The sequence below is a fragment of the Capricornis sumatraensis genome, chromosome 12 (genome assembly GCF_032405125.1).
Source record: "Capricornis sumatraensis isolate serow.1 chromosome 12, serow.2, whole genome shotgun sequence".
NCBI classification, from domain to species: Eukaryota; Metazoa; Chordata; class Mammalia; order Artiodactyla; family Bovidae; genus Capricornis; species Capricornis sumatraensis.
This window is the reverse complement of record NC_091080.1, coordinates 92,345,552-92,369,898: the sequence shown is the minus strand read 5'-3', so window position 1 is coordinate 92,369,898 and position 24,347 is coordinate 92,345,552. Positions and strand designations below refer to the sequence as shown.

Here is a 24,347-nt window from a genome sequence, read left to right as displayed (position 1 = left end):
CAGCTTTTATTTCAAGCTCAGCATCCACCATGGACTCTAAAAGCTTTCCCTGAAGCTTTCCTTACTGGCAAAGAAGATGAGAGAGCTTCCTAAGGGAAATAAAATGCAGGCCACCACTGATCAAGTTCCCCGCTTTTGTGTTTTTAGAGTGGCTTCTCCATTTTGGGGGTCAAATTTTCAGACGTGTCTGTGAGTCAGCCTTATTTATACATATGACACTTTGGTAAAGATGTCGAGATCCCAGCTATACACTTTTGCTAAGATGGAAATATTAGATGACTTAAAACTTGGTTGGTGAGGGGCTTCCCTGGTGACCCAGTGGTAAAGAATTCGTCTTCCAGTGCAGAGGACACGGGTTTGATCCCCAGTCCCAGACTATCCCACATGCTGTGGGACAGTGTGGCCTGGGCTCCACAGCTACTGAGCCGGAGCCCTAGAGCCTGCGCTTCCCAATAAGAGAAACCACCACGATGAGGAGCCCACTCACCGCACCTCGAGGGTAGCCCTGGATACCTGCTCACCGAAACCAGGGAAAACCGGTGCAGCAACAAAGACCCAGCACGGCTGATAAATAACGGGGGAAAAAAAAATCTTGGTGCTTGAGATGGCAAATGCTGCAGGCATTAGTGTAGCCATTATTTCACAGGACCTGAACTAACACACACAGCATCCATTTTCTAGAAGGAAAGCCCAGGCAATGTATCCTTTCAGATGTCAGGAAGTGTCACTTTACACAGCGGGCCTGCATATATGAGACCCCATATAGGGGGTCATGGGTCTTCTCCTATGGTGTTCTTCTCCTTATGGTCACCTGTGATTGAACTTTACATTAAGAGCTATCAACGCTGGGACTTCCCTGGGGTCCAGTGGTTAAGACTTCACCTTCCAAAGCCACGGAGTGTGGGTCTGATCCCTGGTGAGGGAGCTGAAATCCCACAGGCTTTGTGGACAAAGTCCCGGAATATGCAACAGAAGCAATATTGCAACAAACTCAATGAGGACTCTAAAAATGGTCCATATAAAAAAGTACATTTTGAAAAGCACTGTGGGCATTTTCTTGCCCCCCCCCCCACCCCGATGAACCACATGGGTGACGGAAGCTGGACACCGCCCGCCTTTACCTTCTGGAGCTTTCCTCCTGCTTGCCCCTGGCCTCCAACTTCTCTTTGTGGAAAGCGGCGTTCATCTCATTCCGGAGCCGGTCATTCTCGCGGGCGATGTCCGAGGCGTTCTGAACGACCAGGGCGTCATAGGTCTTCAGCCCCAGGTCCTCTGTGACCTGCAGGAAGCTGTTGATGGATGTGACCTCCTGCTGCCGTACGCTCCTTTTCTGATGCAAGTGCTGGCGGGCTAAAAATCCTCTGACCACTTCAGCGAAAGAACACAACCGTGGGTCAGAAATCCAGACACACACCAACGAGCCACAGATACACCCTGTCTAAAGAATGAGTGTTAGTGGCTCAGTCATGTCCAGCTCTTTGGGATCCCATGGACTGCAGCCCGCCAGGCTTCTCTGTCCATGGGATTCTCCAGGCAAGAATATTGGAGTGGGGTTGCCATTTCCTCCTGCAAGGGATCTTCCTGACCCAGGCTCTCCCACACTGCAGGCAGGATTTTTACCAACTGAGCCACCAGGGAAGACGTCATGTCTGAACAGCTGCAAAATAAAGGATTCTTCACCCAGTCTAGGACTTTACTAAAACGTTCCAATGTTGTCTTAAAAAAGATACCCACACTGTTAGGAATGACAGCAGTGGAGGTAAAAACCCTTAGCCTGACTGAGCAGGTAATATCCTGACAAAGCTCCCGCCTTCTGGGTGAACACAGTCTGGACACCGATGGAAGGAAGTCCAAAGCCCAGAGAATTCCGGGGTTAAAGCAGGGTAACAGAGGACCTCGGTGGCCTTGGCCCCCAGTGCACCAGCTGCATTATGTCAGATTATAACGGAAACCTCTGAGGCCCCTGGAAGTAGTCTCTGAGACTGTCATGCACATACTGTTCACAGGACTGGGATTTAACTCCTAGAAACACCAGCTCTGCATTTAAGGCTCTGGGAAGAGACTGTGTAGAAATATGGGGCATCCTTCTGCTTTCTGGGGAAGCAGGGCTAGAAAAACATGCAAGAATCGGGGGAAAAACAGGTGGGTGAACACGCTTTTCAATCTCTAATATGTCAGTAACAAATGTAAGGCTTGCAAAGAAAAATCATGCCCGCTGTTCAAAGGCACTGCCACATGCCAGGCATCCCATCCCATCTTTCAAGGCCCAAACTCAACGATCACTGATGTACCCATCCCTTCATTCTGTGGGCTTTCCAGGTGGCACTAGTGGTAAAGAATCTTCCTCCCAATACACGAGATACAAGAGACACGGGTTTGATCCCTGGGTTGGGAAGTTTCCCTGGAGAAGGAAATGGCAACCCACTCCAGTCTTCTTGCCTAGGACATCCAGTGGGTGGAGGAGCCTGGCGGGCTGGCGTCCATGAGGTTGCAAAGAATCTGACACGCCTTAGCGACTCAACAACAACAATCCTTCATTTTGTACCCAAAGAAACAGAAGCTTGCTGAGGTTAAGAGAAATCCTCCAAGGAGACACAGCCAACCAACAGTAGAGGCCAGGGTTCAAATCTCTGCTCTTAGGAGGCCGAACTCCATCATGCAGCCCTGAAGACATGCTCTGTAGCTCTCCAGGCCGGATCGCAACAGGGAAGGTGTGAGGAAGTGTGTTTGGGATCGATATGAGGAAGAAATGTCAAACAGTGAGCGAAGCTGCTAAATGGGCCAGGCATGTCATGGGGAAGAGGGTCAGTCCCCAGTCCCTGGGCAAGTTCAAGAAACAGGAGGCTCAGGGAGGCTCTGACAGGTGCGGGGGTCGGGGCGGGGGGCAGTTTCCAATTAGATGCCCAGATGCGTCTCTTCCCAGTCTAAGCTTCCAAGACTAGGAGTTGTTTGGATTATAGGAAGAGCTGTAATTGTAGGGAAAATTAATGTATGTGCTCAGTCACTCAGTCATGTCCGACTCTTTGCAATCCCCGTGGACTGCAACCCACCAGGCTCCTCTGTCCATGGGATTCTCCAGGCAAGAATACTGGAGTGGGTTGCTATTCCCTTCTCCAAATGTGGTATAAAGACACTTTATTCTCCTCTGTAGGGAGGAAATTACCCTGCAAAACATTAAGTGTTTTAAAATATTTCCTGGCTATGGGAGGACAAATATTTGGTATCTAAATATGCCTAGGATATTTACTGAGATACCTTGACTCTGTTCAAATTGTTAATCAGCCATATCACAATACAAAATGTTTTTGGTTAATAAAAATAAATTTAAAAAAATTTTTAAGGGTGGGAAGGTGAACACAACTTTCTACAATTATGGCTTCAGAGGCAAAAAATACACAGATGTCTCAAATGCTCAAGGCCTCTTTTTTTCAGACGGCAATACTACATGTTTAGTTTCTTTGGAATGCGGTTGTATTAACTGTAGAAACAGTCATGCTGAACTAATCTAAAAAGAGAAAAAGATTAAACAGTGGAAGGTATAATCAGACTTCAGGAATATAAAATGCAGAATAAAACGCAGAAATATTACCCGTGTGACAGGCACAGGGAGTGAGAGAGGCAGAAAGCCTCGAACTGGCCAGTTGACTCGCTCATTTGAAAAAGAGAGACCATGACTTTTTGGTAGCTGAAGGGGAGGGTATATTCAGGATGTTTAATCTCTCAGAATAAAGAGACTGTTAACGTGGACAAGCCAGACTTCTGACCTCCGACTACAGAAGGACAATTCATTGGATGTGTGTTCACCTGGGAATCCACTGTCTGCTGTTCAGACTGTTTTCCCGCACTTCACGGCAGTGATCATCAAAAAATTTTTTAAAAATTGTTATAGGAGTTGCTAAAATGTGGCATCTTTACTACGAGACAACTAATGAACCAAATCTGCCACAAATAGGCAACTGATTGTCTCTTTCTGACAATTCCATGCAGGGTGAAATGAAGGTATACAGTCAGAGGGAAAGTTCTGCTGGGAGTAACCTGTGATTGAAATGATTAAACTTAAGACTGAAAGTTACAGCTTTCTTCTACCTAATATTTACAAGGAAAAACTGAGAACTCTTGAAAAACTGGAAATGACTCCAGATGCTATAACTTCTGAGTGAATTTCACGTGTGCAAAAAGGACAGAAGCTATGGTTCCAAGAGACGTAAACATAAAAATCAATAATTAAACAATTTGCATTGAAGAGCCTGAAATTTAAAAAAAATTGCTTTTACAGCCATTATTTTATTTATGCAATAGAAAATTATGCTTTTTATCTTGACACCATTTTTAAAATCCCACTCTCAATTTTTATCATTAGAGGTAAGGAAAGAATCACGGTTCTGCTCATTTCTTGTTTCAGCTCTGCAGGGCTCAGAGACTTAACACTGGTAACCAACCCGAGGAGGCACTTCTAGTGGGCACCCCTGCTGGAGGGCAGAGTACACAGTCCTCTAATTACACATTCCAGGAGAACGTGCATGTTAGTCGCTCAGTCGTATACAACTCTTTGAGACCCCATGGACTGTAGCCCGCCAGGCTCCTCTGCCCATGGGATTTTGCAGGCAAGAATACTGGAGTGGGTTGCCATTTCCTCCTTCAGGGATCTTCCCAACCCAGCGATCGAACCCGGATCTCCCACACTGCGAGCAGACTCTATCATCTGAGCCACCAGGGCAAAAGAGTGATGTGTATACCGAGGGGCTGACTCCGCAGCCCAGGGGCTAGCATACTCAGTCCCACCTCCAGCCCGAGGCTACAAATACACATTCAGATTCCGGGGTTCTGGGGCGGGTGGGGCCTGAGACTTGGCATTTCTCGCCAGCTCCTGGGGGATGCCAGGTCTGACCACACAAACAGGAACTGCAAAGGTGGTGGTCAACAGTGGGCCCGTGAGCCCAGCCTTTCCCTACACTCTGTAAACTATACATGTGCTTAGTCACTCAGTCGTGTTCGACTCTTTACAACCCCATAAACTGTAGCCCACCAGGCTCCTCTGTCCATGGGATTCTCCAGGCAAGAATACTGGAATGTGTTGCCACTCCCTTCTCCAGGGGATCTTCCCAACCCAGGAGTTGAATCTGCATCTCTTGCACTGCAAGCAGATTCTTTAACATCTGAGCCACCAGGGAAGTCCACAAAGGAGGCCAAACCAGCCTAACCCAGACAGAAGCAAGGAGTGCACACAGCTGGGAGTTGGCCCTTTCCTTACCAGAGGCTCCTCCTACCACCGCGATCTCCAGGCTGGTCAAAGTGACCTCAGGGGACCAGGCAGAGAGCCTGCCATGTGGTCTGGGGTTTGGAGGAGCGGCTGCCTGAGGCTGACTGCAGGAGCAGCCCAGGAATCTGAATGCAGAGCTGCACCCAAGTGTCACATAGGGCCTTTTTCCCCCACTGCACGTTTGGAGGCACACTCTTCTTGTCCTGTGCTTCTTGGAGGATCAACAGACTGGATATTTTCAAGATGTGCCTGTGTGCTTGATCAGTCACTTCCCTCTGAAGTGTCTGACTCTTTCCGACCCCATGGACTATAGCCTACCAGGCTCCTCTGTCCATGGGATTCTCCAGGCAGAATATTGCCATTTCCTCCTCCAGGGGATCTTCCCAAACCCAGGGATCAAACCCTTTTCTCCTGTGTCTCCTGCATTACAGGCACATTCTTTACCCACTGAGCCAACAGGAAGCCCATTTTCAAGGTGAAGGATGCATCCATTAAAAGATACATATATCCCCTCTTCCAAATTATGGCTTAGGTGACAGTGAAGTACAGAACTGCAGATGGAATGAGCATGGAATAAAGCATAAGCCAGGTCTGCACACTCTGATCTAAAGACAGGTAAACAGCCAACTTAGTGACAGTGCTTTCTGAACACAGGAAACCTATTTATTTGCCCAAAGGTGGTGCCATGGGATGGACAGATGTAGGGACCATGGCAGGGTCCTCCCTAACGTAGGTCCCCTGAAGATCTAACCGTGGGGGCTCACTCAATGCTTTGTATGGCACAGTTCAGCAAAGTTCAGAACTGTGGCTGAACTGTGACTGTGGCGTGTGTGACTGCTACCTTTTTGGCAGGTGATAATTTTTCTCTGCAGCTGGCGGCACAGATCGTTCAGCTGGCTGGCGTGCCAGTATTTCAGGAACACTTTCCGAACTCCAATCTAAAACGCAAACAGCAGGGAGACATTTAGCAGCAGGAAGATGCCAAAATAACAATGGGAAAATATTCAGGCAAGATTTTTTTTTTTTTTCAGCAAAGGATTAGCAGAAGCAAAGCTAACAAAAGTAATTCCAGTACCTCTTCTATTTTTTTAAACCACTTTTCCACTTAATCAAAATCTCCAAGCTTTTGCCCTAATAAGTATGTTTGCCGTATGTCAACAGTGTCACTAACGTTTGCAAATACCCATCCACTACAGCTGAGGTGGCTGCACCAGGCAATTGAAAGAAAAACACTGGTCTTGACTCTTTATTGGAAGATAGAACCATTCCCATGAATGAATTCCCAAGTTCCAGAGCTCAACTCTTATCTTTCCTCTTTTTTAATCCTTTTCTTTGCTCAACTCACTGGAAGGAGGGCAAGTCTGTGGAAAGGGAAAAAAATGAACAAACAAAAAGACCATAAACAAAACCTACTTAAAGCTGACACATGGAACTGTTTCTTGTCAATGATTTTTTCCTGCTCCTCCATATAGTCTTATAAACCAAATGTTTACGCAACTGCAACTACAGAGCTGCAGCACAAAAGCAAAGCGTCTCCACACAGTCATCTCTGAGCAAAAATCCTCTCAAGGGCTGCCTGAACAGCAGCCATACCATGAGCATCCTTATCTAGGGTTTGAAAAAGGGAGTTTAGGCGTGTTACCGAATCAGCTTCTACTGAAAACTCTGATGCTGTGCAAGTTGGTCCAAATGTTCCACTATTGATGAAGACAGCTGCCAAAGAATGTTCTTAAAAACACGTAACAGTGAGCCATAGCCGTGCATTTTCACGATAATTTTCCGGTGTGTTGTGCTTATTTTCTAAGAATTCACAGGACTGGGGTAGGTGTGAGGACCGTCCTTCAAAATGGAAATGCTCACAGTCTCTTTGGGGAAGCAGAAGTGAATCACTGCAGAAGAGCCTGGGAAATACTAAGATGAAGGGGCTGTGGACGCTCAGAGGTGATGTCCTGTTAGATAAGGAAAAAATACAGCTCGGGCAGACCTTGTGATACTGTTCCTGGTCATCTCCTTAGCCCTGGAGACAAGCACCATGGAACATGCTCTCCCAAGCATGGGCTGTGGGCACTGACATGCTGATCCCTGAAGCCTGTGGCCGACCTCACAGGGACACGAGGCTGGCACGGGTCTAAACACCATCAGGTATCAGAGGCTGGCAGGCCAGACTGGTCATCAGACTGCAGAGCCCGAGGTGATGTTACGAAGCTTTTCACATGGAAACTGAGTTGACTCCAGACATATTTTGTCACTTTCCAGAGATCAAATCAGTCAATCCTAATGGAAAGCAACCCGGAATATTCCTTGGAAGTACTGATGCTGAAGCTGAAGTTCCAATACTTTGGCCATCTGATGCGAAGAGCCAACTCATTAGAAAAGACCCTGAGGCTGGAAATGATTGAGGGCAGGAGGAGAAGAGGATGACAGAGGATGAGATGGTTGGATGGCATCACGGACTCCATGGACATGAGTTTGAGCAACTCAGGGAGATAGTGAAGGACAGGGAAGCCTGGCGTGCTGCAGTCCGTGGGGTTGCAGAGTCTGAGATGACTTGGTGACTGAACAACAGCAACAGTCTTTCCATCGAGCTCTCCTGTAGGCCAGTTTGCTGTGTTCATGGAACACAGTTTTGCAGGAGATTGAGACCTGAATCTTGCGTTACGGCAGCCGGGCTAGCTCTTTGAATGGGCAGGGAAAGCCCTCTCCACTCTCCTGTTTCCGAGGCTCCTGGTTGACCAGATGTCCTCCTTCTTTACTTTTTCTTTCGTTGGTTGAAGTATGAGGCAGGCACTTGAGTGGGTGGCCACAGAGAATTGGTACTTCCCCCCCCCCCCATTGTATTGCCATTCTGTCTCCCCAGTTATTTTCCATAATTCATAGTGTTGTTTTTTTTTTTTTTCTTCCCAACTGCTGACTTATTTTGGCAGTCAACAGGAAGAACATTTGGTACTGTCTGTGAGCGCCACGGAGCAAATCTGTGAGACAGGCACTGGGTTGTGGGGGGAGCATGCCATCTTCTGTTCATTGTCAGTTGTGGAATGTAACTCACTGTGAATGCGTGTGTGCTGAGCTGCTTCAGTCATGCCCGGCTCTTTCTGACCCCGTGGACTGTAGCCTGCCAGGCTCCTCTCTCCATGGGATTTTCCAGGCAAAAATACTGGAGTGGGTTTCCATGCCCTCCTCCATGGGGTCTTCCCAACCCAGAGACTGAACCCACATCTCTTATTTCTCCTGCACTGGCAAGGACTTCCTTGTGGCTCAGATGGTAAAGAATCTGCCTGTGATGCAGGAGACCTGGGTTCGATCCCTGGGTCAGGAAGATCCCCTGGAGAAGAGAATGGCTACTCACTCCTGTATTCTTGCCTCGAGAACTCCATGGACAGAGGAGCCTGGCAGGCAGGCTACAGTCCCTGGAGTCACAAAGACTTGGACATGACTGAGAAACTAATACTTTCACTAGCGCCTCCTGGGAAGCCCATGTGACTCACAACAGGAAACTAAATCCCCAAAGCAAAATCTATGCAGACTTGGATTCTGAAACAAAACTCCCAAAGCGTTATAGGTAGCGATGCTATACAGCAGGCAGCCTCAGCATGACCACTGCAGGGCGCTGGCCACGGGGTGAGCCCTCAGAGTGGAGAGGGAAGGGCTGGAATATAGCTATTCTCCCTTAATTCAGTGGAGACCCTGGGTGGGAGGAGAGCTGGGTAGGATGGCTAAGATCTCCTCTAGTGATATTTCTAACAGCCACTCCAAAAATTCCAAGTAGGTGGATCTTGAGAACTTTGCTAGATTTGAGGATACAAAAAAAAGTTCCAGGGATGATGGGAAAAGATGAAAGTGGGACAGGAAAATCAGGCAAGGAGCAGAAAACAACAAACAGGCTTGAGGTACCGCCGTGGAGAGGGAGGAGGGAGGAGGCCACACCTGTCACTGATGGCCACACTGGGAAGCATATTCCAGGGAAAGCATAGACACTTTCCTATGAACATTGGGTATACACTGGGAAATTTAAGAGGAGGCCATCTAACTTTTTGACAAGTATTCTGGAAATGTATGAAGTTCCAGAAAGTAAGAAAGAGAAAAACAAATATCATATATGAACACATGTATGTGGAATCTAGAGAAATGGGACAGCTGAGTCTATTTGCAGGGCAAGAATAGAGACACAGATGTAGAGAGATGTGGAGGCCGGGTGGGGAAGGTGGGGTGGGGTGAACTGGGAGACTGGGATTGACATACATACACCTCCAGGTGTGAAACAGGTCGCTCGTGGAAAGCTGCTGTATAGCACAGAGAGCTCAGCTCGGTGCTCTGTGATGACCTAGAGGGGTAGGATGGTGCGGTAGGGAGTCCCAAGAGGGAATGGAAATATGTATGCACAAGGCCGATTCAGTTCATTGTACAGCAGAAACTAACACGACATTGGAAGGCAACTACACCCCAGTTAAAAAAACAACAACAACAACAACAAGAAAAAACTGGCTTGAGAAGGGATTGTTGGGCATGGTTTAGGCAGGACACTATAATGGGATCAATGATTTGGGTTTGGAAGATTCCACAACTGCTGCTTGTCCCTTGGCTGATTTCCAATAGTCCTGGGCCCCGCCTCCAGGAGTGGATTTCTGATGCCTGTTTCTTCCCATCCGGTAGGGCCTGTATGACCCTCATCTGCTTTCCCAGAGCAGCTGATGAATGATCCGTAGATTCTCTCACCGTGCTGCTGGGTTTTCACCACTGCACGTGGATATCTACATCTCCAGATGAATGTGAAGAAATACTCCTGAACTTCACAAGCCGTAGGGTTTTGAGGAAGGTGACCGATGAGAAACAGAAGATGAGGACTTGCGAAGTCCTGGTAAACGATGAGCTGGAGAAACAGACGATAACGTCTTCAAGGATGAAAAGAAGGTATGATGAACACCGAACACATAAGCCAGGACTGGAAGTCATTCAGCGAATTGGAAATAAGACCTGGGACTCAGTGGGTGATAAGAATAAACGATGGAGGGGCTAAATGAAAAAGACAGAAGACAGAAGGTTGGGCGCGATGATGTAGCTATTGAGCTGATCCCTCTCTTCCCCGATAGCTCGGTTGGTAAAGAATCCGCCTGCAATGCAGGAGACCCCAGTTCGATTCCTGGGCTGGGAAGATCCCCTGAAGAAGGGATAGGCTACCCACTCCAGTATTTTGGCCTGGAGAATTCCATGGGATCGCAAAGAGTCGGACACGACTGAGTGACTTTCACTTTCACTTTCTCCTCTACCAAGGGTTTTCCAGGTGGCTCTAGTGGCTACCATCCATGGAGTCTTGAAGAGTTGGACACGACTGAATGACTTCACTTTCACATTTCCCTTTCACGCATTGGAGAAGGAAATGGCAACCCACTCCAGTGTTCTTGCCTGGAGAGTCCCAGGGACGGGGGAGCCTGGTGGGCTGCCGTCTGTGGGGTCACACAGAGTTGGACATGACTGAAGTGACTCGGCAGCAGCAGTGGTAGAGAACCTGCCTGCCAATGCAGATAGATGTAAGAGACGTGGGTTTGATCTCTGAGTCAAGAAGATCCCCTGGAAGAGGGCATGGCAGCCCACTCCAGTATTCTTGCCTGGAGAATCCCATGGACAGAAGAGTCTGGCAGGCTACAGTCCATGGGGTCGCAAGGGTTGGACACGACTGAGCGACTAAACCACCACCACCACCATCCAATAGGCAGATTCATTCGGTCATTCTTTATTTTTATTGTTTACCACATGACTTATCTATGGGTTGCTTATGTCTGGAGATGCTCCTTGAAATTTTTGCCTTCTTATACTGTTCATGGAGTTCTCACGGCAAGAATGTTGGAGTGGTTTGCCATTCCTTGCCTCCACATTGAAGGCAAAAGGAGAAGAGGGCAGTAGAGGATGAGACAGATGGATAGCATCACTGGCTCATCACCAACTCAATGGACCTGCACTTGGGGAGACTCCGGGAGACAGTCAGGGACAGGGTCGCAAATAGACACCACTTAGTGACTGAACAACAACTACACTTTCTAGCATTTGCTTGGCTGCGCTGGCTGAGGGAGCTTTCCCCAAGAGAGCAAATGGAGAATAGGGCCACGGTTGTGATAAGCAGGATATTATGAACTAAACCACACAGTATAACTGAAAAAAAAAAAAGAGTATCATATTTGGTGACACCATGCTAAGATATGTGGCTTAGACAGTAAAGAATCCACCTGCCGGGAGCCAGCGTGAGGAACTCCGCCCATGGCAAAGGTCATGAGGAAGGAGGCTTGGCATACGCAAAGGCAGGATTGAGCCTTGGGAAACCCCCTGTTCCCGAGCATCTACCCCCCAAACCAGAGTCTGCCTACTTTACTGTTTCATGCTCTCACCTACACCTCTGACTCTATGGGGGGCTGTTCCCCACCGGTTCTCTCGGAGAAGGAGTAAACGTGCAGCTCCAGTCAACAAAAACTCCTGGGCGTGACAAGGGTGTCTCAGGTCAAACCTCTCTGCTGGCAGACTAGCTTGTGTGACAGGATTATTCCCACCTCTGCCACTACGCACATGATTGTTTACTACCTCTCAACCATAAACAGCACAGAGAGTTTGGAGTATTTTGAAAATCTTAATTAGCATAGGGCTTTTCTCATTGTTGAGTCAATGATTGCCACCAGGCCTCAATATCCTTAGGCACCTGGGAATATATTAATGTATTTGGAATATAGAAAAGGAAATGTAGTAGTTTTTGATGTTAGGAATACTAGACCTTTTGAGTTAATGAATTTTCTCTTTTGTTATAGATCACTGTACTTTGTTATAAATCACTGTGTCCTTGCTATGCAAAAATGTAACTTTATCACTATCTTAAGACTAAATAGATCTTAAGGGGAACATTGGTGAAGGGTTTTCATTTGTTGGGCTGATGTTTGCTGCTAAATCTCCATATTCCCTGCCCTTATAATGAATATAACATATAGGAGAAATAAGCATTAACCTTAAGATTAATCATGTTAACCTTAGGTTGAATAAATTCCTTTCTTAATTGTAACCTACTACACCCTCACCCTATAGGAATGCAGCTTTATCTGGTACCTTTGGAGGGTGGCACCTGGTTTAATTAAAAAAAAAAAAAACACCCTTGGAAAAAATAAGTTTTGGGTATCAGAAAGAAAGGGTCGTAAAATGTAAGCAGGCCTCATGGCCAGAAGATGATGTAAAACCCCTAAGACCTTTTTTTATACATTTATGTGAAGCACCTGATTTTGATAAAGGTCAGGACTGCTGACCCCCATGTAACTTTAAAATTTCCACTTGTCTCTATGTGTAACAAAGGGTATATAAGCAAACCTAAAAAACAAAGAAATCAGATCAGTTTCTAGAAAGACTGGTTCCCCCGTGTCGTTCTTTCTTGCTCCCCGTTTTTCTGGCTGAATTCCCATCTGGAGCATGAGTGCTCGCCACGTCTACTTACTTGCCCCAGCTTTTAAGTTCCATGTGAGAAGGAGCCCAAGGAGGGGCACCTTCTGATATTCAAGTGGCACCGGTGGCCCAACGTAGATGGTGCAAATTCCTGGTCTTGGAATTTTATTGGTATCCCACGTAAACCAAGTTATTCAGCCTCTTTTTCTCCACTAATATTTCCTACTACACTATCTGTTTCTAATTTCTCTCTGTATCTGTAATTAAATAAGTTTTTTCCTAGGATGCCGATTCCGTCTCCCTTTCGAATTACCCTGGATCCACCGGGGCTGGACCCCGGCACACCTGCAATGCAGGAGACCCAAGTTCAATCCCTGGGTCAGGAAGATCCCCTGGAGAAGGGAATGGCTACCCACTCCACTATTCTTGCCTGGAGAATCCATGGACAGAGGAGCCTGGCGGGCTGCAGTCCATGGGGTCTCAAAGAGTTGTACACGACTGAGCAATTAACATGCACGTTCGACTGACAGAGTAACATTTTCACTTTCACTATGTAAGATATAAGAACTTAAGGTAGCATTACTGAATATGGTAAACATGTAGTCATTTCAAAGAGATTATAAAATAAAATATCCCAAATCTTATTCTTCAAAAATATGAAACAGATTCACCCCCAAAAATGTTTCTTTCTCCTTAAAAATGAAATTAGCCATTTAGTAGTATTTCAGATTCCTTCTTCAGAAATTATTCTGAATATTACATGTCAGTCCTTAAGGCCTCGGCTCTCAGTGATACCAAGGGTTACTGTTGCTGTTTAGGCGCTCAGTCACGTCCAGCTCTTGTGACTCCATGGACTCTGGCCCGCCAGGCTCCTCTGCCCATGGGATTTCCCAGGGAAGAATACTGGAGGGCTTGCCATTCCCTTCTCCAGGGGGTCTTCTGACACAGGGATCCAACCTGTGTCTCCTCCATTGCAGGTGAATTCTTTACGGCTGAGCAACAAGGATCTATACTAAGGATTAGTAGGACATAAATCAAGGAATCTATCTTCATCAGGAAAACCCAGACAAGATCCCTGCGTTTCAGGGATTTACCTTTTCTATTAATGACACCGACTAGGAGAAAAGTGTTGGTCATTTTAATTTCGTTTGCTTGCTGAATTCATACACAGTTACTCTGAAATCAGTGCCTTGGTATGCTATATCAAATCCAGCAAATTAAGGTTCAAATGAATGAGACCAAATGTTGGGAGCACCTGCACTCTTGCCTTTGGTTGCATTCTCTTCTAAAAAGCTGTTCTCACAACCAGAGAAAAGGAGAGCCTGACATGTTCTCCCACAAAGCCCTCCCCGTGTACACCCTGGAGGCAGCATGTTCCTATCTGAGACGAAAACCTTAATGTCATCCTGACTCCTGTAAAGTAAGCCATCTGTGAGTAGAGTCATCGCTATTTTTATTAGAAAACCATTAGGGTTTTTTTTTTTTCTTTCTTGAAGGACAGATTTTAAAAGATGAAACAAAATTGTCATTGATGACTTTGAGAGTTTCAATGACTGATACAGCTTTTAGGGGTTTTTTCAAGGATGCAGGCTGTGGGAGCAGAGACAAGGCTGGATGGGCGGTTGCCATGGAGTGCAAGGGGCCTGGAGGCTGAGCTAGAGATGCTGAGGGCACCTGCGAGGTCCCTGCCCCACCTCCCTGTCCTCATCCTCAACTCTGACTGTCGCTTCCAACCAGAGAGGCAGACACGGAGGGCTGCCTTTCTTGGGAAGGGGAGAGGGTCCCACACTTCCTGCTTCCATGGTCTCACCTTTTCAGGGGCGTCCTTCACCTTTTCAGGGGCGTCCTTCAACACTTCACCACCCTTCCTGCATCACTGGCCTCATCCTTTTAGGGACATTCCTCGTCCGATCACCCCTTGCTGTTTGGGAGATTGTGGGCAAAACTACCTTCAGAAGAGCCATCTGTGAATTAGAGTCATCACTGTTTTTATTAGAAAACCATTAGGGCTTTTGTTTTTGTTTTCTGAAGTGACAGATTTTAGGAGATTAAACAAAATTGTCATTGATGACTTCAAACGTTTCAATTACTGATACAGTTTTGAATGTATCTTTCTAAACACCAGTCTCATTATGCTTTGCTGTGGTTCAGTCACCCGGTCGTGTCCAGCTCTCTGCGACCCCATGGACTGCAGCACAGCAGGCCTCCCTGTCTCTCGCCATCTCCCGAAGTGTGCCTAAGTTCATGTCCATTGTATCTATGCTTAAAATTATTTAGTAGCAGGGTATGATGTCTAAGATCATGCTCAAACTCTCTTGAAATGTTTCTTAGACTTTCTATAGTACAAGATCCTTTTCCAATGCAATTGAGTTTATTCTCAAATTATATCATATTTCTTACTGTTTCTAAATAGGAACATTTTTCTCCTTCTGGCTTAACATATAACACTGTCTTTTTCTTCATATCTCTCTCTAAATCACCAGCTAGAATGGCTCCTATTCATCCTTCAAAACCCAGATGGCTTCATGAACGCTCAGTCTAGTGGGTATTTTATAACAATGAATTCATTAAAATAATGTATCAATGTCACGAATGGACCTTGTAGAGATCTCTATCTTCGAATGTACCTTGTAGAGCAACCTCTACAGTGGAAGGCCACTGAATTCCCATTTTTGTCATTATTGGAATAGCTGTTGAAATGTTCAACTTGACTGTGAAATATTTGTGGGCTAGGATACTGTTGGAAAAATATAAAGGGCACCATTTACACATATTAGGTGAAGGAAAGCAGATGGCATGACAAAACTGAAAAAAAAAAAACAGAATTTCAAAGAAAATGACTTTAATGGATAGTAGCTATAATGTGAGCTCAGATTTTTAAAATTACTTATTTCAAATAATTGAATCTTAAAAAAATAAATCCATTTAAACTATGCGAATGCATTCATTTAAGAAAAAAAATGTGTCTAATGCAGCTGGAGAAACAGATGTTACGTGTCATATTTTTGGTGCCATCACATTCTAGTATAACTGTATCCAAATCTAGGACTCCATCCTCTAATTCTTTACCTGCCCTTGGGCTCACCTTGCCACTGCCTCCAATCTAGTAACACTCTAGAAACCTTCCATGATTTTGTATTGCCTGTAAGCTAAAATGCATACTCTGGGGTTTGGCACTCAAACGCCTTCATAATATGATCTTTATTAATCTCTGATGGCCTAACACTTTTTACTCCTCTAAAAGAGATGTTATTGACTTGAGATTCTAACTTCTCATGCACTCTCTGAGGGCAGAAACCCATGTGAGCCTTGTGTCAAGGGCCCGCAGCATCTGAGCAGCGTCCTTAGTGAAAGATGTCACTGCTGTTGCCACTGTTTGGTTACATGCCATCCCTGTATATCTATGTCTGCAATTATTGGCAGCTTTTTAATAATAGTTATCACAGATTAGATGTGACTGAGAAAGAGTTTACTGTGGGGGCTGATATTTATGCTGCAAAACGCTGTACCCTCGTTATTATAGATAAAAAATTACTCTTTGAAATTTTTAATCTCCTTGGCTCTAAAAACACCAGCATTATTCAAATACATACTTCCCACTTAAAGAGAAGATATATAAAATCATAGCTGGATTAAAAGTAGTCAACTTCTTTCACTGTAATGTTGGAATTTACTTAAAGTGCCCTCCCAATGTCAACCTGTTCAGTTTTCAAAACAGCATTATTGACAACGACAAGAACAACACACTTTCTGTGTTTCGATGTCCGTGCCTCTCTCCCATCAGACTTGTTTCTCTCCCTGCTGATCTGAGAATGTCACCGTGCTCCTGTAAAACAGTTCTTCTCCTTTTCACCATGCAAAGCACTTTCTGTACCCACCAGGTAATCTCTTCCAGACAGAAACAGTCCCCCACGAACGCCTACATTCCCACTTGCATGCTATGAACAGACCTTCCCACGTTCCCGGCTCGTTCTCATTTTCACATAGGACTTAGGTACATTGTGTACTACATCTTTCCTGGTTTTCCTCTCTCACGTTTATTCACCCACTTAACCTACCATCTGTCTTATCTGTCTCTTCACTCGTCATTCGTCCATCCACCCATCCACCCTTCTATCCTCCCCTCCCTCCCTCCTTACATCCAGCTCTCTATCCTTCTATCCCTCCCTCCCTCCATCACCCTGTTCATAAATCACACATTTGTCAAGGGCTCCACTAGTACCAGGCACTGTGCCAGGCTCTAGACCACAAGGATGAATGGAACATGTTTTATACTTTCAGGAAGCTCAATGAAACAACCATTTAACTAAAAGCCGTCTCCTCCAGGCTGAATTCACATATTTCCCCTATTTACTTCTTTAAAATTTTTTTTTTTTCTTTTTAGGTAAGAAATGGATTTATTCAGGTTTAGCGAGAAGCGCAGTCCACAGATAGAGTGTGGGCCACTGCAGAGGGCGAGTGCAGCCCTGTTTGCTTCTTTGATCTGTTACGTTTCTAAAGAAGACCACTGTTTTATGAATTTATACTTATTATTAGTATTTCCATATTTTACATTTTCATGGTGGCTAATATAGATATCCTAAAGTTCAGTCTGGCTCTGATTGCACTTTAAAACATTGCCAAAGAATACATTTGTGCTAAACATAAGTTCTTTTCTCTTTTTTATAAACAGACCATTCTTGAATTTTAACTTTAACGCAGAAAAGATAATTACAGCCACACACTCTAATAAGTACTGTATCTTCTGCTATTTGAAGAAGGTGGTTTGGCTCGAATTACATGTAATTACAGATTAAGAAAAATTAATTACTCTCACCCAGAATACTATGACCTGTATAGCAAGCAGTGACGAATAAAAACCACTATTTTGAGCTTACGAGTGAATTATGTACCATGGGATCCTATGTATTATTTCATTATGGAAATCATACCAATCTGGTCAAGAGTGCTTAAAACATATCTCTTATTTCCAGAATGACACTTTGTGAAAAGCAAACCAAAGCCAAACCCAAACAAGGTTGATTAGCTCCAAAAAAGTGCACTGGGTAAGTTAATGGATCCTCTCAGGGAGCACCTTTACTCTGTCTTTTTAACAAAAGGGCCTCAAGAATGTCAATAACAGCTACCCTGCCCCGTGGAATGTGAGGTTATAAATGGTTAACAGCAGCATAAACACAATCACAGCCGTTGTCCCTGCTGGGGTGCGGACACAAGGTCAAGAGCCCTGCCCCCACCAGCACCCTCCGTGCTGCCGCCACTGTGCTCCCTGATGCTGGCTTTCCTGCTGTAGAACGAGTCTTCATGACCCCGTGTCCTCATCATCTGGGCTGATGTTGCTCTTTGAGAGTATTTTAGTGTGTTAGTCACTCAGCCGAGTTCAACTCTTTGCAACTCCATAGACTGCAGCCTGCCAGGCTCCTCTGGCCCTGGGATTCTCCAGGCAAGAATGCCAAAGTGGGTTGTCATTCCCTTCTCCAGGAAGCCTTCTAAGATATTTTTAAAAGATTACCTAGCCTTCCTAGTTTTACAAATATTTCTTCTGTGGTCCAATCTTGTTTGCTTTGCAGCTCACCTATGTTTATTTTGTGAACTGTCTTCTGCTTTCAGTGCCTACAGGGCCAGGTCTTTTCCATCTTTCTTTTTTATTTTTTAGTATAATTTTTACTGGAATTTAGTTGATTTACAACGTTGTGTTAGTTTCAGATGTACAGAAAAGTGAATCAGTTATACACATACATGGGGGCTTCCCAGGTGGTGCTAGTGGTAAAGAACCCGCCTGCCAATGCAGGAGAGATAAGAGACTCAGGTTTGATCCCTGGGTGGAGAAGATCCCCTGGAGGAGGGCATGGCAACCCACTCCAGTATTCCTGCCTGGAGAGTCCCATGGACTGAGGAGCATGGTGGGCTACAGTCCATAGGGTCGCAAAAGAGTCGGACACAACTGAAGTGACTTAATGCATAAGCACACACACATATGCGCACTCTTTAGATCCTTTTCCCGTATAGGTCATTCCAGAGTACTGAGTCCCCCTTGCTATACCTTCTTACTTACCTATTTATATACAGTAATGTGTAGATATCAAGCCCAAACTCCCGCTTTGTCCCTTCCCCTCCACTTCCACCCTGGTCACCCGAAGTTTGTGACATCTGTGACGCTATTTCTGTTTTGTAAAGAAGTTCATTTGCACCATTTTTCTTTTAGGTTTCCCATATAAGCAATATCATATGGTCTTTTCTGTCTTTCAGAGCTCCACACTTATTTTGTGCAGCAAATTCACACTTGGACATAAGAGCATGAGCGTATTCCCAACCTACACTGATGTGCTGGTTTTAAAAGTGTTCACTCTTTGAGTCAATAAGAGGTCACGTGCTTGTTGACTGAAGGTCCCTGTGAGGTCCTATCCCTTCTCTGCCTCAGCCACCCTGTGTGTCCATCTGTACCTGCTCTGTCTCATGCGGGTTACTATCTAAAGCTTGTTGCCTGGCTCCCCAGATCTAGATTTGCTTTCCAGTGATAGGTTTCTTTTTGTTTGTTTGTTTGTTTCTCATGTTTGAAGCCTGAATTGGATCATGGTGACACTCTCCTTAAAGCTCAATGGCTTCACATCGAACTTGAAGTAGGATGCTGAGCTTTGCTCACAGTCCCTATAGCTCTGGACCCCATGTCCCTCTAAGCATCCATTCTGAAGGGCGATTCTGCCCCAGAGGGTGACACTGGTTCATAATGGGCAAAACCCCTTAGCTATGACAAGGTTGTGGCACACAACAGGTGCTTAATAAGGGCTTGTTGAATGACTACATCATTCCAGGTGGCGCAGTGGGAAAGAACCTGCTTCCCAATGCAAGAGATGCAAGAGACCCAAGTTTGATCCCTGGGTGGGGAAGATGCCCTGGAGGAGGAAATGGCAACCCACTCCAGTACTCTTGCCTGGAGAACCCCGTGGACAGAGTCTGGCCGGCTCCAGTGCATGGGGTCGCACAGAGTCGGACACGACTGAGCATGCACACAGCACACGGCGGACTGATGCAGAAGGGATGGACCTGGGGCGGGTGTTGGCACGACCCCCACTCTCCCAGCAGCAGTAACCTGGAGGCCGGCCGACCCAGGAAGGCGAGCCTCGAGGGGCCGCAAACCCCCTAACAGCTGAGGGACTCTGCACCCCGTGCCCCAGCCTTAGTGCCTCATCCATTTTCCTTCCTGGGGAGCGGGGTTGACAGGCGAAGAGCAGAGGCTGAGAAACACGGCCTCGCAGAGGGGCACTCTCCCCTTCACGACTGGGGCTCGGCGCTTGGGGCTCTTCTCGGGGGGGCCGCCCGCCCGCCCCCGGGGCAGCACGCCCGCCCGCCCCCGGGGCAGCACGCCCGCCCGCCCCCGGGGCAGCACGCCCGCCCGCCCCCGGGGCAGCACGCCCGCCCGCCCCCGGGGCAGCACGCCCGCCCGCCCCCGGGGCAGCACGCCCGCCCGCCCCCTGCGCGCTACTTCCGGCCCAGCCCGTGCCTCGCTGCGCACTACTTCCGGTCCAGGCTGTGCCTCGCCACAGGCTACTTCCGGTCCAGCCCGTGCCTCGCCAGCCCTCGGGTCTCAGCCTGGACTCCGTGGCGGCGGATGTGCCCTTCAGGTCCCCGCCCACCTGACCCCGGGACCCCGGGACTCTCCTCAGCAAGGGCTTGCAGGACCCTAACCGGTAGCTCTCTATGGGTTTTCTGCTCACGGTCCACTTCCCCGTTCCCCCCGTGAGGGGCACAGGCCGTTCCTCCCCAAGATGGCGGCTCGCCTGCCTGTGTGACCGCAGGACACACACAAAGTGGGGCTCACCAATGGAGCTGACTCGCTCCACCAACAGACCTGGAGTCCGAGGAGAGGGGCCTGATTGCTAAGACGTGAAAAGCCGGGTTCGCAGTGGGCATCGCCCGCTCTCGCCTAGCAACGGTTGAGTGCCAGACATTACTAGCCTGAGCTTTCTGCCTAAAGAGGCTGAGAGGGAAGACTGGAATCGCTTTAAAAGAGAGACGAGCACACGAGCGGCAAGACTCGACTGCGCACGCTTCCATTTCCAAAGGGAGCTTGGGGTGAGGAGGAGATTCGTTCATTCAGTCATTAAACAAACACACGCTGAGGGTCTGTTCTGACCAGACCCTTGGAGGTGTGATTGTGAAACACACACACGTGTGTGTGAAAATATAGAAGGAAAAAAAAAGAGACGTAATATCTGCCCTCAGAGTATAAAGGGATCAAACATCTATAATGTTATTTTTAAAAACTGCGTGAACACACCAAGCATCTGGGGTAATTATCTGTAGGTAGTTCAGTTAGTGATGGGTGAGATCTATATTTTCTTCTTTAATTTTCTCTCTTTCAAATTTCTTATAAAGATTGAACCCTTTGTAACAAAATCACAATCACATATGTGTATATGAATGTGTATTAGAACCTGAGAAAAATGGAAATAAATATATGTGTGCATATACAGCAATTCCCAGTCATAATGCACACACTATACTCTTAGATACCTATTTTTCATTATGCTCAACAGTAATAATGCCAGAGAAAGAGGAAGAACTACAGAGAAAGAGTAGTTTTATAGGCTATTTTCTAGCTTGTACTTGTGGTTGATTTACGAAGTGCTCCTCCAGTAATAAAACAAAGGCTATAAACCATTAATTTATTGTGCTAATAAGAGCCAAGGGCCCTAATACAATTGTCTCGTCTTCAGAGATGTAAAGAAAGTGGAGCATGTTTAAAACTTGAACAGTTTCTTGCTCTTACTTTTATTATCTTTTCTCTACTGGACTATTTTAGATTAATGAAAATAATAAATCCTTCATCCAGCTGATTTTATTTAATGTTATGGTAAACTGTTAATCTTGCAATTCTCAGCACTGTCAGAGTGAATCCTTGCAGGGCCGTATATTTCAGAAAGACACGCAGTGGAATCTAGGCCATGCCTTACGTGAGAGGATGTGGAGGATGAAACCTACCTCAGAGGAAGCTGATGCAGAAAACAATGACTGCGATTGCTCTGGTAGTGAATAAGCACAAACAGGGAGAGCGGACTTCACTGAATTTGGGGTTAGCTTTCTTCTAGTTCTTTTGGTGTCTCTCTCTTTTTTTCTTCCTTAAACTACATTTAAAAAAAGTTTTACTGGAGTTTAGCTGCTACATTTTTTTTTCTTTAGCCATGGACTTTATTGTTTGAATGTTTGCAATTATTATTCTATACACAAACGTTAATTTCTTACAAAACTGTACTCCGTATTGCTAGGTCACTTCACTCTTCATTTTATGTCACATTTCCATCAAGAACTATTTTCCCAAATCACAGTCTGCCTGATTGTGTGTTATTGTTGTTCAGTTGCTAAGCTGTGTACGACTCTGTGATGCCATAGACTAGCCCACCAGGCTCCTCTGTCCATGGGATTCTCCAGGCAAGAATACTGGAGTGGGTTGCCATGCCCTCCTCTAGGGGATCTTCCCAACCCAGGGACTGAACCCGCGCCTCCCGCATTGCAGGCAGATTCTTTACTTCCCATCTGTGCCACCTTGAGCAAGTCATCGGGAGCCCTCTTGTGTCTGACTCCCCATCCTCATGGCATTAGAGAATGCAGGAAGTCTCCCTGAGGTTATCATCTCAGCTTCTCCTTCCACGATGTCCTGTGACAGGCATCGCACGGAACGCCTTTGCTTGTCCACGAGGCTCCCCTCACCCCAGAGTCCTAGAACTGTCTGGAAGGACAGTAAAAGCCGTCCGTGTGGAAGCCTTGCCAAGTGGGGGGCTGCCCAACACCCTGGTGCCCCTGAACAGAGAGATCCGTTTCTCTCTTCATCACCCTCCAGATGGCTTGAAAATGAATATAGCATTCAAAGAACTACACAGAAGACAGCATCCCCTACCCAGTTGATTCATATAAAATGTGTGAAAATCAGATGATACCATTTATTTTTCCACTTAGAATTAGTTTCAGAAGTTTCCCCCTTTACGGAAGTGACATAGCATGGCTAATACAGGCCTGCCCATCGCTGGTATATGGCTGTGAAAATCGGGCAGAAAAGGTTTTGATAAATGAACACAGACTGGAGGGATTATTTTTAAAGGTAACTTTTAAAGTGGGACCGAATTAAAAAAATATATATTTAAATAAATTAAATACCTGAATAATTTTGTAAAATACCAGATAGCAGAAAGTTAATAACTAGTAGCTTCATTTAACTTATTTTCAAAACAGTTTGATTGTTTTTCCCTCCACAAAAGAAGTAATCCATAGACTTTTTGTTTCATGAAGAAAAATACCTCTGGTGAGACACAAAACCATCCTGGAAGTCAGTCCTGTAGAGTCTATTCGAATCATTTCAGGAAACTTCAATTGCTTTTTGAGCAACTTACTTAAATTCTTCTTTGAAATAAGGATAAAGCTCGTCCAGAGTGTTTTTAAAATTTGTCATTTCATGCACGTGAACAAGAAACCGCCAAGCACTGATGCCTTTCTAGCTTCACAATTTTCCTTCACTTCTCATCAAGTTAAAACCACCTTCTATTAAAGCAGTGATGTTGATAATGTACAGCAAGCAATGGCAGGACTGAGTCTGCCCAAACTTGTGATGACCGGCTCAAATCCTATGAAGATTCCTTGGAGAAGTAAGGGCTGGTGGTGTGAACTACCAACAGGTTAATTGCTCTTTGGGAAACAAAAGTGCTTTAGGAAAAGCACTGTCCATGTGACTTACAATTTTTTCATACATGCTTAAAATAATTAAACTGGCCCCATGCAATGTTCCACTTAAGCTATATTTAGGTAGTGATTACAAATTCTAAAAATTTTCTTTAATTACAGAAGTAACCTATGAATTCATTTCACCTTCTAAATATAGACATACGCTAAAATTCCATTTGACTCTCATCTCGAAACCATCCTTCAGATATCAGTGCTCTTAGGTTTCTGTGAATTATTCCAGATTTTAAAGATTCATATATGTTTGTGTATGTGAGTGAGTGCTTAGCCTCTAAGTTCTGTCTGCCTCTTTGCGACTCTGGACTGTAGCCTGCCAGGCTCCTCTGTCCATGGGATTCTCCAGGCTAGAATACTGGAGTGGGTTGCCATGCCCTCCTCCAGGGATCTTCCCAACCCAGGGATCGAACCTGAGTGTCTTACATCTCCTGCACTGGCAGGCGGTTCTTTACCACCATGCCACTTGAGAAGCCCACGTCTGCATATATAGAGTCGTTTGGTGGTTTCTTACCGACAAAGACTCATTGACCGGCTGGGCAAGTCTGCACCAAGCATATGCCTGTGAGATGCCCTTGCTGGAGACGTGCAGTCCACAGGGCGGACACAGCCTCCTCAACACGCTTACTCCACTGGTCGGGGACAGACAGGAGTGGCTCGGTAGAAGACGGGCTGGGTGACCTCAGGAGTGAGGACAAGAGCGAAGGACGGGGAGGCAGGAACACGGCCTGGCCACCTGCCTGCTGGGGGCGCTGCCACTTGGTTCAGCAGGATGGGTCTCTGCCTGCCTCTGCCCAAGGGGTCAAGGCGAGGTGAGCACTCCTGGGGTGGCACCTGGACCGTGGATGCTGGCCAGCCCTGTGGCATCCCTGGGTGCCTGGAGCAGCCAGGTCTCTGCTCTCAGACTAGAACGGACATTACACACCAGACAGGACCAAACATTTCCTCCCTTGAGCCC

The 24,347-nt window shown here is 46.1% G+C and overlaps 1 protein-coding gene across 1 annotated transcript in view; it reads right to left on the bottom strand.

Annotated features, from left to right (window-relative positions):
• Nucleotides 1-24,347, bottom strand: part of MYO16 (myosin XVI) — a 397,000-nt gene that overhangs the window by 72,418 nt on the left and 300,235 nt on the right. Inside the window, exons 28-29 of the mRNA XM_068984571.1 lie at nt 6,102-6,198; nt 1,122-1,368 (exon numbers count right to left, since the gene is read on the bottom strand). Of these exons, the coding sequence (XP_068840672.1) occupies nt 1,122-1,368; nt 6,102-6,198 (344 nt within the window). The remainder of the gene's footprint in view (nt 1-1,121; nt 1,369-6,101; nt 6,199-24,347) is intronic.